Source organism: Dinoponera quadriceps, unplaced genomic scaffold (genome assembly GCF_001313825.1).
Source record: "Dinoponera quadriceps isolate SergipeBrazil2010 unplaced genomic scaffold, ASM131382v1 scaffold458, whole genome shotgun sequence".
Taxonomy (NCBI): Eukaryota; Metazoa; Arthropoda; class Insecta; order Hymenoptera; family Formicidae; genus Dinoponera; species Dinoponera quadriceps.
Genome location: NW_014554796.1, coordinates 1604528 through 1619198, shown reverse-complemented (window position 1 = coordinate 1619198; position 14671 = coordinate 1604528). Strand labels below are relative to the sequence as shown.

Sequence of the window (14671 nt, the reverse complement as noted above, 5' to 3'; positions counted from 1 at the left end):
TATTAATCAGCCAAGAAACAAATATTACTTACGTACAGGGGTATAATTTATATGGTGCGCTTTTAATAAATAATAATTTACGAGATATATATATATATATATATATATATATATATGTGTGTGTGTGTGTGTGTGTATATTTCTATATAAAGTATGATGAAAAGTCTATAAAACACCGGGGAGGGGAGGGGAAGGAAAGATTGTTCTGAATATTAATTTGAAGGAAACTTGGTAATGCGTTCTTATTATTTATACGCATCGCTAATCTTACGAGAACATATTCGCAAGCTACTTATAAAGTACACTTAACGTACACTTCTTCGATCATATTTACGCGGCATATCGATATCTAAAGAACATTCGCGCGATGTTCAAAGCGCCAATTATCATGATGCCTATATTGATATACGAGGCGTCGGAGCTCGAACGTAGATAAATGTGAGGGTAAGTGGCAGAAAATAACGATAGATTGTCGAACTTTACACAGGATACACCTATATTCAGCATCTATAAGAATCTAATACGGTTTAAGCATCTGATACGGTCCACTTTCGTCTCTCAAGCAGATCGCTAAAATACACTCATCGAACAAGGTTATTTCTACTCAGAGTAAGATATTTTACGCATATCATATCTCTCGGCGTATTGTTTTTCTTTTTGCGACAACAAGAAATGTAAACAGTAGTCTCAATAAGTCGGTCCCTTTTTATTTATCGGGGCGCAGTTTCGTCCGAATCGATGTTACATTCGTTATATGTATGTGTAAATGTACACTTTGCATGTCGTGATGTTGTTATTTGCAAGTGTATTCTTCAGTTCGTTCGGTACAGGTCTCGCAGTGAACACGGCAGCACCAGTGGAACTTGCATCTACATTGCCACGTCCTCGTGAATTGGTGTGTGTTGTAGCCCCGGCCGCAGCACATCAAATCGCATCCGTCAGTTCCTGAAGATAAAGGTATGTTCTTTTGTGTCAACGATATCATTGAGATTGTCAGCAGATATTATCGATATTATGGATTGTCAACGATATTATTGAGATTGTCAACAGATATTATCGTTAATAAAGAAATTTGTTTGTTTAGGATTGCTCATATTGTCGTATAAAATCCAACGATCTTGTATTTTCTCCTTTAATTAACATTCTATGGCCTTCACATTTCGCAGATGTTGCACGGCCTTTACTTGCACAGCAACAAGTAATGGAAATACCAAATTGGCTAGAAGGACTCCAATGCGCGAGTCACGGCGTGATAGAAATAGGTACGAGTGATGCCGGTTAAAGCAGATTGCCTCGTCACTCAAGAACCTGACCGAATATCGAAATAGAGAAGATAGAAGTACGAGATAAAATATAAAATAAATTAATAACTCGGCTTAACAAATATAAAAGACATACAACAAATATAAAAGACAACAAGAGTCTGAGATAACAAAAATTGTAATTCGGATTTTTTGCGAAAGCACATCAACATATAACGCGATATACAGGGTGTCCCAGCATAAGGAAAACATCTAAATATCTCTTTTATTTTTAATGATATGAGAAATGTGTTTAGAGCATAATTTGAGTGGTTTCGAAGGAGGATTCCGTGGAAATTCTTTTTACGGTTATTTCTTTCCATTGCTTTAAGATCTCCATATTTAGACTTCCAAGATATCTAGATGTTCTTCTTATGCTGGGACATTCACAGTAGATAAGATTTTTCTGGTTTCCTTTTCTTTTTTTTCTTTTTTTTCCTATCGGGTCTCGCATTCTTACCTTTGCTAGTACGATTGCAATATCTGCCTTGTGTGCCGAGGCTGCCCTGAGCCAGATCTGGCTCGCAATAATTGGGGGAGTTTTGTAGATAAACCAGCTCGCTTCTCTTTGGAATCCTCTTCAGACTCATACCAGAACCGCCGCTCGCTTTCGTCCTCTTGATGAGCAAGTGCGGCCTCTTTGGCTTAGTGGTCTTTTTCGAAGGCTGCCGATCGTGTCGCGACTTTGCAAAATCGCCTGGCTTGCCCTGAGTTTTGGCGTCGTTGCCCAGTATGGGCACCATTTCTGGCGACATGGAATGTGACAGCGTGTCCATGGTCTGCGAATTAGTCACGTGGAATATTTTTTCTAATTTTAAAATTTCAGAAAATCGTTTTTCCCTCCATTTTTCCGCGGATTATTTTTGTTTCCTACCTTCTTTACGGAAAACGATACATTTTTCAGATTTTAACCGAACACACATGAATTTTTCTAAACGAATTTTTGTACCCTTGAGACTCAAATCCGCGAAGAAACCCGCGGAAAAATGGGGAGAAACGGGGGTTTTTCGGAACCTTTAAACTATAATGCTTCTTATTCAAAATGCAAGCTAAAGCAATTTTCGTCGAATTCCAGGTGCAGAACGTGATATTGGAGTGACCGCGACATCGAGTTACGTTCGCAATCAGCCAGCTGACTTATCCGATAAATATTTAAAAGTGAGAGTTACCTGTACCGTTGGAGGGGGAGGCGGCGTAACGGCGATAACCGGACGAGCCCTGTAATACTTTTTCATCAGCGCGTCACCGATCTGGCGAAAACTAGGTAACGTTCTCCAACACGTTCTCACGGTGCACGATCCGGAGACACCGTGGCATTTACATTCCGTTTGTAGAAGAGCTTTAACTATCTGGAAAGAGAGGAACACGTTCGCATTAATAACACCATGATTTATCGATCTTCAATTTATGAACGACGATTGAGATTTTGTGCGTATCTTTTGCGACGTTCCTTGAATAAAGCGACGAAAAACATCAGTAGCTGCCTAGGAAAAACGGGACGAAAGTAAAAGACGTTCAGATTATATTATTACATATGCATAATTGATTTCATTCAATTGGAAAAAATTTCTCACCGGTAATTCGAAGGGAACAAACGTGGATGCGCGCAAACTCGAAACAAATCCCGCATATCATATCGAAACGGATTACAACTTGTACCCGATGATGTACGGTCGCAATGCACTCGGCACGGTGTATCGCGATTTGTTCCTTACATCATACACGCGTGTCGTATGCAAATTTCAAATCTGCCCGGCCGTAGCCTCTGGTCTCGGGGAACGAGAACTTATAATGCGCCCGATGAAAACGAATGCGTCGCCCGATACCCTGAATCATTATCAAAGGACAAGGAGATACGCATCGGCCCAACAAAGGGATTCAATGGCGTAGAATTCCGATTGTCACAATGTTACGGATAATTCACTCGCGGATGTTCGGTCTCCCGTGCAATCACGTCTTTACAATAGTCCCTCTCACACCGTACATGGGAAAAAAATCAAATTAAAAATGCACTCACGCATAGTTAGAGAATTGTACCAAATTCCATTGTATCAGACAATGTTACGTTGTTCGAATTTTGAGACAAATAGCATCCAATAGCGCGATAGAGTTGCCTTATTTTCAAAGTATTCGTGAGAAGGATAGTTTAGATGTCACTCAGAATCCAACGATTCCACTCCCGTACGCGGTCGAAATATCGAAATACAATGTTCCCTGAAGATGACCGCGTAACTGCACCACTGGCACACGCCTCGGGAAAGAGAGAGACGCGGCTCGATTAACTCGAATAACCGACCGAGTGATCTTAAACGATCGTAATCGTATCGAGTACTCATCTGTAAATTCCTGCGTGCTCGCCCGATTTCCGAGGCGGCGGGGCCTCATTGTATGTCCTTCGGCCGAGCGAACGAACGATGCGCATACGCGCACGCAGGAAACTGGTTTACATTTCGAATTATCCCGGTGCGGCGTGCCGCACGCGGGAGAGAAGTTAAAAAAATCATCGGGGCATAAAGTATGCGACGCGCCGAGGCGATCAGCCTTAAGAATAAATCGTTAGTCCCGTGTGAGTCCGTGGGGGCACAGGTGTGCAGCGAGTTTTTATAGCCGACTCGTAATAAAGCACATCGAAGAAGACGAAAGCTCGACAAACTTTCCCCAATTAAGCCGCCTCTTTCTCTCTCTCGTCCCGTCCCGCGCATAACGCGACCGTTTTTCATAAACGTCGCGTTTCCGAGATCGACGATCCTTCCGTGCGACAGCTGTCCTGAAGAGAAACGTGGAATTTTTATAAATCCGAAGGGACCGTTCACGAGTCCTCGACATCTCCTCGGAAATTTCTCACTCGGCTCTTTCTCTTGATCTACCTAACGCGGACACGTTGTATCGTTTTTTATCGTTTCACAGTGTGAAGTCGTTTTAATTAAAGTAGTAGTGGCGTAAAATGAGTTTTTTAAGGTTCCGTTGGAACTTGCACTGTATGTTGATTTAAATATGATCTAATTATTGGCGCAATTAGAAATCATTCGAAAGCCGAGATATTCGCAACTGAAAATGACACCTTTTATACGTATTCCTCGAGATCAATGTCCTATTTTTATCTTCTATTTTCAATTTCTTCTACTATATTTATTTAGGATTTTAACGAAAGATTTCTGTGATATTAAAGACTAGCATAAAGACATTATATAAGAATGTTAGAACTATTGACAGTTTTGTCTACCTTAATTTCCTTTCAAATTAACATTTATTATTTAAATAGTGAAATAAATGTATAGGAACGTGTAATTTTGTTCGATAAATACTAAATTTATCATATATATATTTTCAGCGCTATCACTATCTTAAGTGAATTTTGAAGCCGCAGAATGCGACATCGGAGCGTCGATATCATCGTCACGATGTACGACTATTCGCGTGAGGATCTCGCGTTAAGGAACGATTGAAATGTCGAGGAAGACGCGCGAGGTGAACGAGGAGGCATGAATCGCGACGCGACGACATTGTCTTCTCCGGGGTGATTGGCTCCCCGTGTGGGTTATAGGGCGATAAATCAAATTTGATAGCGTCTGGCTGGAGTGGCTGGCCCGAGCGAGGTGCTCGCCTCATTATCGGTATTACTACCTCGTTATCCGATCGCGGATTTTCCGTCGCGAGACATTATAGACGCTAATTTTCGCGTATATTTCTATGTAGAGTCGGTCCTCGGTAACAGACGAACGGCAGGTAACTCATCGCGAGTCCGCGAGCGTTAGACGAAACGGTTAGTTAGGTAACGATTGCAGGCTACGTTTTTCGCACAATAACGAGATCGCGCGTGTAATTATACGAAAGACGATGATTGAGAAGCAGCCGATGCCGTGTCATCGAACGCCGCCGTGTCTGATCATCGCGCTAAACGATTTCCCTCGTGAGTTACAGTAATTAGTATTGCTTCACGGCAATTATGACGCTCATTACATAGTTGTTGCTTGAACGTCGGCGCGTATCGCGCGTCCGTGTCCCATTCGCGAGAGAAAATTGTTGTTGGTTTTGCGCACTGAGAGAAAACATTTTTGATATTTCTAACTATAACCGCATGAATATTGTCAAGAGAATCACTTTTTTAGTAAGTGTTACTATATTGTTAGCGCATGGAAAAAAAATTGCTAGATTCAAGCAAATAATTACTTCAATATTTCTTAGCAAATTTCAGGTAGGCACTAATAATATATTTACTTAAATCTGTTTTATTTAAATAAAATAAACTATTGTTTTCGTAAAGAGCTACAGAATTAAGAAAATGTATATTCTCTCATTTCAAAAAAAAGGTTATCAGTGTAAAAACATGTTTATTAGTATACTATTAATACTCACCAAATAAATAAATATTTTTTACTTAGATATTTTTCTCTTAGTGCACACACGTTTGATTTCGCGCGATCGATCGCCTCCCTTTCCCTTACCTTTCTTCCGGCCTTGTTGTTGTGAAGGTTCATCAAGCTCCGGGCGTCTCCTTCGATCTCCCTCGCGTCCAGAAACCTGCGCGCGAACCTAACATTAAATTATAATATTAAAATTTACGCGTATCTAAGCGCCTCGCGCCACGTGACGCGTGGCGTCGTCGGGGCTGGCGGCAAGAATGCGCCGGGAATGGATTAATTAGCGATCCCCTCGATCAACGTACCTCATCCCGTACGTGACGTCCGCGCTGCAGCCGCCCCACTCCCAGCCGTTCGCCGGCAATTCCTTTCTCGTCCTGCAAAAGCGATGCGATTATCGTTTGATAGCAGTTTTACGCGTCCTGCGCCCTCGTCACGGGGGCCCTCGCGGTTTATTTACAGTTACCTGACTGCAGGTTCGCAACCGCAGGCCGTGATGTTGCCGCGGCTGCAAGCCGCGGTCACCGCGTATGTGACACCAGCCGAGCTTATCGCGTACGTGAAAGCTGCCTCCCTACTACCTGCGGATGAGCAGCGAGTATTCTCGTATTAGAGTCTCGTCGTCGATACACGTAGCGCGAGTCGAGTCCTCACGCGGAGCGCAAAGGTTGAAAAGGTGAAGCAAGAGAGGTTCTGCGTAGCATGTAAGATAGGAAAGGAAAATATATGTAGTTTTAATTTATTAGAGACACATGTTGCAGGGTGAAGAATGTGGTAAGCGCCGGGCACTGGCAACCCGTAGAAGAATCCATAAGCGTTTTCGACCTCTCTTTCCGGGTCGATTAATAATTTAACGCCCGCGGCAGCGTGTACGTGATCGTGGCTTATTCGAAACTTGCGCCTGAACCGTTCCTGGCGAGACACACACACACACACGCGCGATAGAAAGCACGTCCAAACTCGCCCCGTCGAGCGTTTCCATCACGTGAATTTACAACTAGTCGCCATCGGTACGCGCTAAGCGTGAGCGCAATTAATTACCTCCGCGCGCCGTGCTTTCAACTCGTTTACCACGTCGAATGAATTACCGTATGTCCGTTTCCTCGCGATGTCCATTTTTCACTCCATCATCGTCGCCGACACCTACGCGGTTCTGTCTCGTGTCCGACCCGGTTGGCGTTTTACTCTATCGCCGTCAAACTCGTCTGGCTTTAATTCGCGCGTCAGCGTCGCGTCAGTGCTCGACGCGCGATAATCTCTCATGCAGATTTGGTTAACACCGAATTCATGATGCAAACCAGTTTACCGAGGCCTCTCGCCGTGCGGGGAAATCTTTGTTCACGATATTTTTCCTTCTCTCTTTCTTCATCTTTTTCTCACAGCTCTCGCGATTATTAGATATCAAACGATCGGGAGACACAATTCTGATGAAAAGAAAAAACCAGGTGGGAATCCGTATATGAAATCCTTTATGGGATCGGCACGATTGCTTCTGGCGATTTGTGCCAAAAAACCACCAGGTCTTAGGTAGTTATAATTCACGTGGATTTTTCTTGGATTTTTAAAGTTCTATATGGATTCACGCGAGTCCCGTTGGATTTCTGTGGGAATCCACTTGGAAATTTTCAACAGGGAACGCACAGAAATGAATTCATTTTGAATCGCGCGTGACGCACCTCTTAGTTCGGCGCGTAGACGCACGATGGCGTTCGATTAGCGCGTTCGAAATCGAGAGGATATCCGGTCAACCATAATTACGGGGTTCGTCCTATATGCACACGGTTGCGCGATAACGCCAGTTGAGCCGATGTTTGTTGTACGTGCAGCCATAACTTACAGCCACTGACACGCGCCCGCCAGCGGTCGTGTTGTGAAAGTAAATAAGCTGGACGTTCGCGTATTCGCGGCTCGTTCGGTCTCGTTCCCTTCCGATGCGCAATCCTCGCGCGATCATCGCGCTCGCAGATCTTCGCGTCACGTCGCGACGTCAAGCTCAAATTGTCCGACGAGCTCTTCGTTCTCGATGAGGCGACTGTCACAGTCAGATCGAAGCCTGAGTTTGAGGTATCAAAAATGGACTCGCCATTTGAATTCACCCCCTTGCGTTGGAAATTACAGCGAATTCGATCATCCACGCCACATCGGATCAGTACGTGCTAAAGGCTGTTATACATGAATAATAATTATAATCAAATATTAAAATTATATATAATGCTCATAACATGTGTTAATCGACACTTCAGTATAAAACGTGTTAACACTTATACATGTTGAATATCTACTGAACATAAAATATATATTGAGATAACATAAACAGAATATGTTAAATTAACACAAGATGTATGTTAAAAATCTAATGTAAAAATGTTAACAAGAATCAATTTCCACACAAGTACAAAATGTTTCTTATTATATACGTCAAAGTGTTTATTTTGTGTCATTATATTTGGGTACGTGATGTAGCGACCTTTAGTGTACCTCACTAATCCGGTGTAGTGCAGGTGACCGAATTCGCTGCCGCGCAATCGGCCGCCATGATGAATCGGAGCTTCGTTTTTCCCGCCATATTCAGTTATTGCCGTAGTCGCAATATGTCCGCCGTGAGCGTCGCGTCTTTGGTCGGTAAACGATCGGACCCTTTTTAGCATTCTGTTCCACAATTTCCGTGTCTCACCGACGGTAGTTGACACGGGCCCGTTTTCGTGAGTAACGCGTAAAAGTATAATCCTCCGTGATCGCGGCTGGTGAGGAAACCACGATCGTACACAAGGACACAAACGACGGCGTTGCAACGGGCGCATCGGTCAAGCGGTTGATGAATTTATGCCGAGTGTTTATGTCAAAGGACGGCAGCACGGTCATCTATTTAGCGTCGGAAGAACCGGTAAGGGGTAAATTTATCGTTTCGTCGGCGTTTGCCATGGCGGCCGCCGCTTCTCTCTCTTTTTCTCTCTCTCTCTTCCCCTCTCTCTATCTCTCTCTTTCTTGCTTCTCCGATGGGCGGAGGAAAGAGAGGTGGCCTTTCCATAAATTCATTTCAGCTGTAAAACGCGAACGCGCCAAATGAGCGCCGCTTCCATATTAGGGCACGGCACATGACGATGCCGAAGAGTCGTTGTTCATGCCGAACGGCGAGAGTAGGCTTCAATCTATTTGCGCCATATATTATACATATACGCGGCCCTCTCTCGTAGACATATATGTGCGCGTGTGTCGCGTCGTTCGTGCACTTATTAACGTCGGAAAATATTGCGGAGCAGCGAGTAAAACGAGAACGGATTATCTTCGGAGCGACGTGAAATAGTGTCGTCGTTGAAATTCATTCTCGCCCGATGACTGCGCCGATTCCTGGCACGAGAGACGAGTACTCGGCACTTGACGTTTGTTTTCGAGACGGTGCTCTTCTTACGCCCGTTTTAGCCATCATGATTTTAATCTAATCGACGATTGGCTCGAATTGACCAATCGCATCAATCAGTTCAGCTGATTAGCTAATGCGATTGTCAATTCCGTTGGGTTGATCGCCGATTAGATTTAAGCCATGATGGTAGAAACAAATATTAAATCTATATTTTTAATTCACTTTTATCGATAAAAATGAGCATAGACCTTATATTTAGATTTGCGCGAAAACACGCCGCGATCGAGAATTATCGTATAAGCGATGGGTTATTCAAGAGAGACGGGAGTTATAAAAAAAAATATAAAAAAAGAAATAAGAAAAGGAGGACATGGAGCCAAAAAAGGAGCGGCCCGCAATCAATCGTCATACGGCAGTCTTTTAATTTATATCATCGCGTTTTAAGTGACTCGCGTAATAGCCGTACGAAATTTATAAGCCGCATCGCCGAACGTGGGCGATTATTTACGGTGATTGCGCGATGCGAACTCAAATTTAATAATGAGTTTGATCTCATTGCGGTCCTTCGTTTGCCGGGCCATCTATCTTTCGGTTACAATGATTTCTCGAGCGACAGTATTATTAATATGACAATAACATAAAACAAGCCTCAGCTCAGAAATTCGATATTTATTCCTTTTTAATGAATATAACGTCCTTTCACTTGAAGATACTTCAAAATGTTTTGTATTAAGGTTTCATTAGTCTAAAGTATTTTATGTTTGATCTCAGGCTTGGCTTTGGCAGGAGTGTTCGTCAGCATTCTGTTATCCCTTACGAAAATATTTCACCGTTCTTAGTTCACAAAAACTTTGAGTAGGAAAAGCGTGCATTCGGCTGAGAGAGTATAAGCCTGATTTTGAGTCGAAAAGCGGCCTATATTCTGTAAAAACGAGTGCTTTGATTAAGCTGCGCACACCTGTGCAAGAAACAGGCATAAAATTAATAGAATGGGTGAAAAACAAGTCAATATGAATAATAAAAACGGTGAAATATTTTGTAAGGGATCACCATCGTTGCCGTCCATTCGTCATGACATCACCGTCATCATCACCAACATCATCCTGTCATCGTCATCGTCGCCGATCATTCACAATGTCCATCGTCATCGCCGATCATTCGTCGTGTTACATACAAAATGATCAACAAATTTTCAAAGTCGTGTTCCGATCATTGCTGTGGTTAGCCCACAAACAAATTGATTCCGCGCGACTCTGTGCGAGAGAGGCTGTAGTTAGTCGCGAGAGACTAATTAATGCACGAGAATCTATTGAGCGGCTTGAGACGCCGCCGGCGTTAAAACTGGAACGGAACGATCCTGACGAGCGCTAAATCTCGCATCTTACTCCTCGCACACGTCGTGCACGCGCGCAACGGCGCAACGTTGATAGCGGAGTATTTCAAGTGATGATGCATCGCACATCCACCTACAATCGCCATATTGTATTGCTATAGCGGGGCCCGCTTTCGCCCGACGCCGTTATTATGCCCTCGCGATTTTATGCCCCGCGAGTCGACCTTATTAAAGGTAACGAGCTCGATCGTATCGTGCCGGGTAATAAAGTATTTCGCGTGTATCCGTGCGATGTTACCGCCACTGAGAGACGGGCTCGTATCCCGACTCGTTACTCGTCCTGAATAACAAAAAGGGAGACGGGGGATGATTTAATTCGACTAGAAAGGGCGCATCTCTCTCTCTTTCTCCTGCCTCGTTCCCACATGTGGAACAAGGGTTCGGCAATACATGTAATAACATATCTCACGTTCGTCGTAGAGCGGTCTAGTAATTCGATCTGTTTATCGAAGTTCTCCCTCGTACCGGTGTGTATCAGATAAACTCGGCGTAATTTAATATGTTCCACGGGTTCGCGCGCGGGATCCTGTGCAACCGCACATGTAGACTCGCGCGATTGTATCTAAGCGAATATCTTCTCCCTTTCTCTTGCTCTCTGATCTCCTAATATCATTAATTAATTGGCCGTAACGCGGCCAGTCGCATTTATCAGAACTCTTCGTTTCTGACCCTTTACGCGAGCGAGATACTCGGGACTCGTGTCGTAAACTCGGTGGGTGTACGATCTGAGAGAGAGAGAGAGAGAGAGAGAGCCAAGGTTATCGCCGGCGAACGAGCGTGTCTCGGCCACCACGCGGTCGGTGTGTTTCCGTCTTGTACCAGCTCGTGTCCGACAAGATCTTTATTTCGTCGTGAGAAAAATTTGTCCGCACGCCCGTATGCGGTGCCCGCGCGTTCGCGCTTTGTCTCCTCACCCACTTCTCTCCGGCCTGTCCCTTTTCTCCCGCTCGCTCGCGAGCTCTCTCGGGGTTAAAGGTTCGCGTCCGCGTCTCGTGTGCGCGCACGCCATTGTACCACGGGGAATCCTTATTGGCCTGGGGCGTTTGTCACGGGAGGACAGATCATTTGCTCGACACCCACGCAACCTATATCGATGGTAGAGCCATTGAGCCGCGCCACGACGACGAATGAAACGTGTCCTTTCTTTTTTCTCGCGTCGCTCGCGCCGATCCCCCTGCGCTCGCATAAAACTAGGCACACGCATACATACATACACCGTATGACACGTTGCATCGTTCGTTCACGAAGGCGTAACGCGCCCGTGTGCGCGTACGATTTTAATAAAACTATCGCGCGAGGCGTGCGCATCGCTCTTAGGTATCATATTCCGCCGAGTGTTCGCATTAATCAGGGTCCCCGCGATAACATCAAATTGCGGATTACCAGGGGAGAGATGTATTCGCGTTTGCGAACGCATCATTTATGAAAGTCCCTCGCTGATTATCTCTCCGCTTACACGGTAGTTACGTCTTGTCCGAGCCGAGTGTTATCGCTACCGAATCACACCGCGCGCGCTCGTCCTTCTTTCGCTTCGCGCGTTCGCTGCTCGTGCTTCTGTTCTATGCTTTAATTATTCCGACCTGGGGAAGGGTCGAACGATCGGTGACGAAGCGTGTCGGCTCTACGAGCAAATCGACGGCAACCTATTCCGGTTTCAGCGAAGGAGACGCGTTCACCTCGGCGTCGAGAGACACACAGAAGATTCTTTTAGATTCGCGCTTCGTTCGTTCGTTAAAGAGCCGCCCGAGATCTCTCCTGCGATCATCGGCAAGCAAAGTTCGCGTTAGTGCCACTGCCGCGCGTTCGTAAGAAACTCGACTCATCAGCGAGGGCCTTGGGCGAGCCACCGCGGAGAGAGTCCGCATTGCTCGCCGATGTAACGAAAGAGCCGGTTAATAATTAATGGCGCGGTTACCACCGTAAATCAAATTAAATGACAGTTCGGTAGTCCTCCGCGAGGGAGCAGCATGCGCAAATCGTGTGCAAGGCTGAAATTGTGTTAGAGAGTCTGATTGTCAGAAGTTAGATATCGTAAGCTTCTCTAATTATCGAGCTACCTCTCCCTTTTCTTCTTCATTCTTATTTTCTTACTTTATAGATGAACTTATGAAACATTATTTACTATCAAGCGTTTTTTACAATTGGGGGATACAAAAAATATCTTCATTGATCTCGAATTGAAATTTTAAATTCTGCGTTAAGTTTTCAAGTAGAAGAGAAAATGATAATAAGTTCACATTTGTAGCATCAAAGGAGCACAATAAGTGCTCTTTTAATGTTACAAAAGGAATTTATTCCTTCAAAGTCTAAATTTTAGTTCTACATTAAGTTTTCAAATGGAGAAAGCGGCAATAACTTCTCTGTTTGTAGCGCCAAGGGAGTATAATTGAAGACCTTTGAATACTTAATATAGAATTAAATTAGATTTAAAATAGGACTAAAATTTCGACTAGTTTCGGATAGTTTCACAATCTCCGATTAATTTAATCTGCTGATTATTCCACTGGAATTGACCAGAATCGTATTTGTCGTTAAGTAGAATTGACCAGAAATTACCAATTACGATTGACACTCAATCGGCCGATTAAGCTAATCGAAGATTGTGAAACTGGCCCTTAGTCACTGCAATTATGTTACCCGGATAATAATTAGGAACTAAAAGGTTAACGCGTTTAAATATCAATAGCGACTGCACGATTTAACGCCGGCGGTCGATTGTTTTCGTAGTACGGAGAGAAGTCCGAAGTTATTCATGAGATGTAACCTTGCGATGATAGCGTGCAGGGTGGAATATTTTAGGAGTCTTTCTCTCTCTCCCTCCTTCTTTCTCGCGATGGTGTGAAAGTAATGCACACGAGCAGGATGCCTCCTCTCGCGTGTCACGATGGACCGACACGACAAAGAGCAGCACGACTCTCCTCTTCGAGACAGACTAGCACAGTGCCGACTTTTACGGTCACATGGCCGTCCTCTTGCAATTTGAAGCTGCTCGTCTGCACCGGTTCAATGAATAATCATCGTTCAATCATCATAAACCGTCGTGCAAAGTAGCGATTACCGGATCAAAAGAAGATGACCGTGCTTCCTTGCGCGAAAGGACAACGAAAATCATTCATTACACAAGTGATTTTAAATAATATTTTAACGGATTTGACAAGAAGAAATACTCGAGTCGACATTTAGATCAATATTCATGGTATGTCATTTGATAAATAATTACAGCTTAATTAATTATTCATCTATCTGCGTTTGCACTTGTTACATTATTTCATACAACAAGGCACATGAATCTAGAAACCATGAAATATTAAAATAATTAAATAATAAATAATTCTGGAATTAATTTTTTTAAGACACACATACAATATTATCTAATATTCGATATTATCTCAATATCCTATCTGTATTAATTTTTTTATTTTTAATTTCCACGAGAAATTATATTAATTATATAATCTAAGTGCAAATAGAGTATGTGAGATAAGCAAATATTAAATAATTAATATGAATGAAAGTCGTCCGCGATATCGTCGCGAGGGCGGTAAATAAATTTTTTACGACGCTAACGAGGACCACCATCGTGGACCTAATGAATTCATATTCGACGGACGAGCTCATTCGACTTTAACGAATTGCGCGCGATCGTGATTCCATTTTACAGTTATGTCCTTTACGCGAAACGTGCAGCTTCGTCGGACGTCGAGCAGAAATCTGATAAGGGCAAGCACGCGATTCCTACTCTGCCGACAAGTTAAACTCAATCAGATAACGGGACAATTAACCAATTACTATAATTAAGACACACACCTCCACTTAGCATTTGTTCGAACCGAGTCGGGTCGTTGAATTTGCATTTGAATCCACTTCGGACTCGTGGTCGTTTCTTTTCGACGAGGGATCTCGTCTCTTAACGAGGCAGGCCGGCTTGATTTTTCTTAACTGATCCGGATCGCGCCAAACTACTATGCATGCTTAGTCCGACATTTTTCCTGATGATTTCTTACTCGTCTTTCGACAGTAATAGTAGTAGTAAGTTTACCAATAAGCGATCGAGATTTTCAGATCCGACCTACCGAGTGATTCACGAATCACTTTCTCGATCTACACTTATTCGTTTCTCGTCGGAGAATTGGGATTGTTAAATAAGTGATAATTTTCGATTGTAAAGCCTCGTTCTCTTCGTGTATCAGGAACTAAATCTGCGTTATGGTGGGTTAAATATCCCGAACGAATTTCTCGCGTTTTCTAATCGCGT

At 43.7% G+C, this 14671-nt stretch overlaps 1 protein-coding gene across 2 annotated transcripts in view; it reads right to left on the bottom strand.

Moving 5' to 3' along the window:
• Window positions 1-605: 605 nt before the first annotated feature.
• Window positions 606-14671, bottom strand: part of LOC106741954 (protein Wnt-7b-like) — a 49694-nt gene continuing 35628 nt past the window's right edge. Inside the window, exons 3-8 of one of the 2 annotated variants that reach the window (XM_014614438.1) lie at window positions 6129-6243; window positions 5968-6039; window positions 5747-5834; window positions 2471-2650; window positions 1762-2080; window positions 606-945 (exon numbers count right to left, since the gene is read on the bottom strand). In XM_014614438.1, coding sequence (XP_014469924.1) covers window positions 794-945; window positions 1762-2080; window positions 2471-2650; window positions 5747-5834; window positions 5968-6039; window positions 6129-6243 — 926 coding nt within the window. In that variant the 3' untranslated portion in view covers window positions 606-793. The remainder of the gene's footprint in view (window positions 946-1761; window positions 2081-2470; window positions 2651-5746; window positions 5835-5967; window positions 6040-6128; window positions 6244-14671) is intronic. The other variant, XM_014614439.1, reaches the window with a different exon arrangement.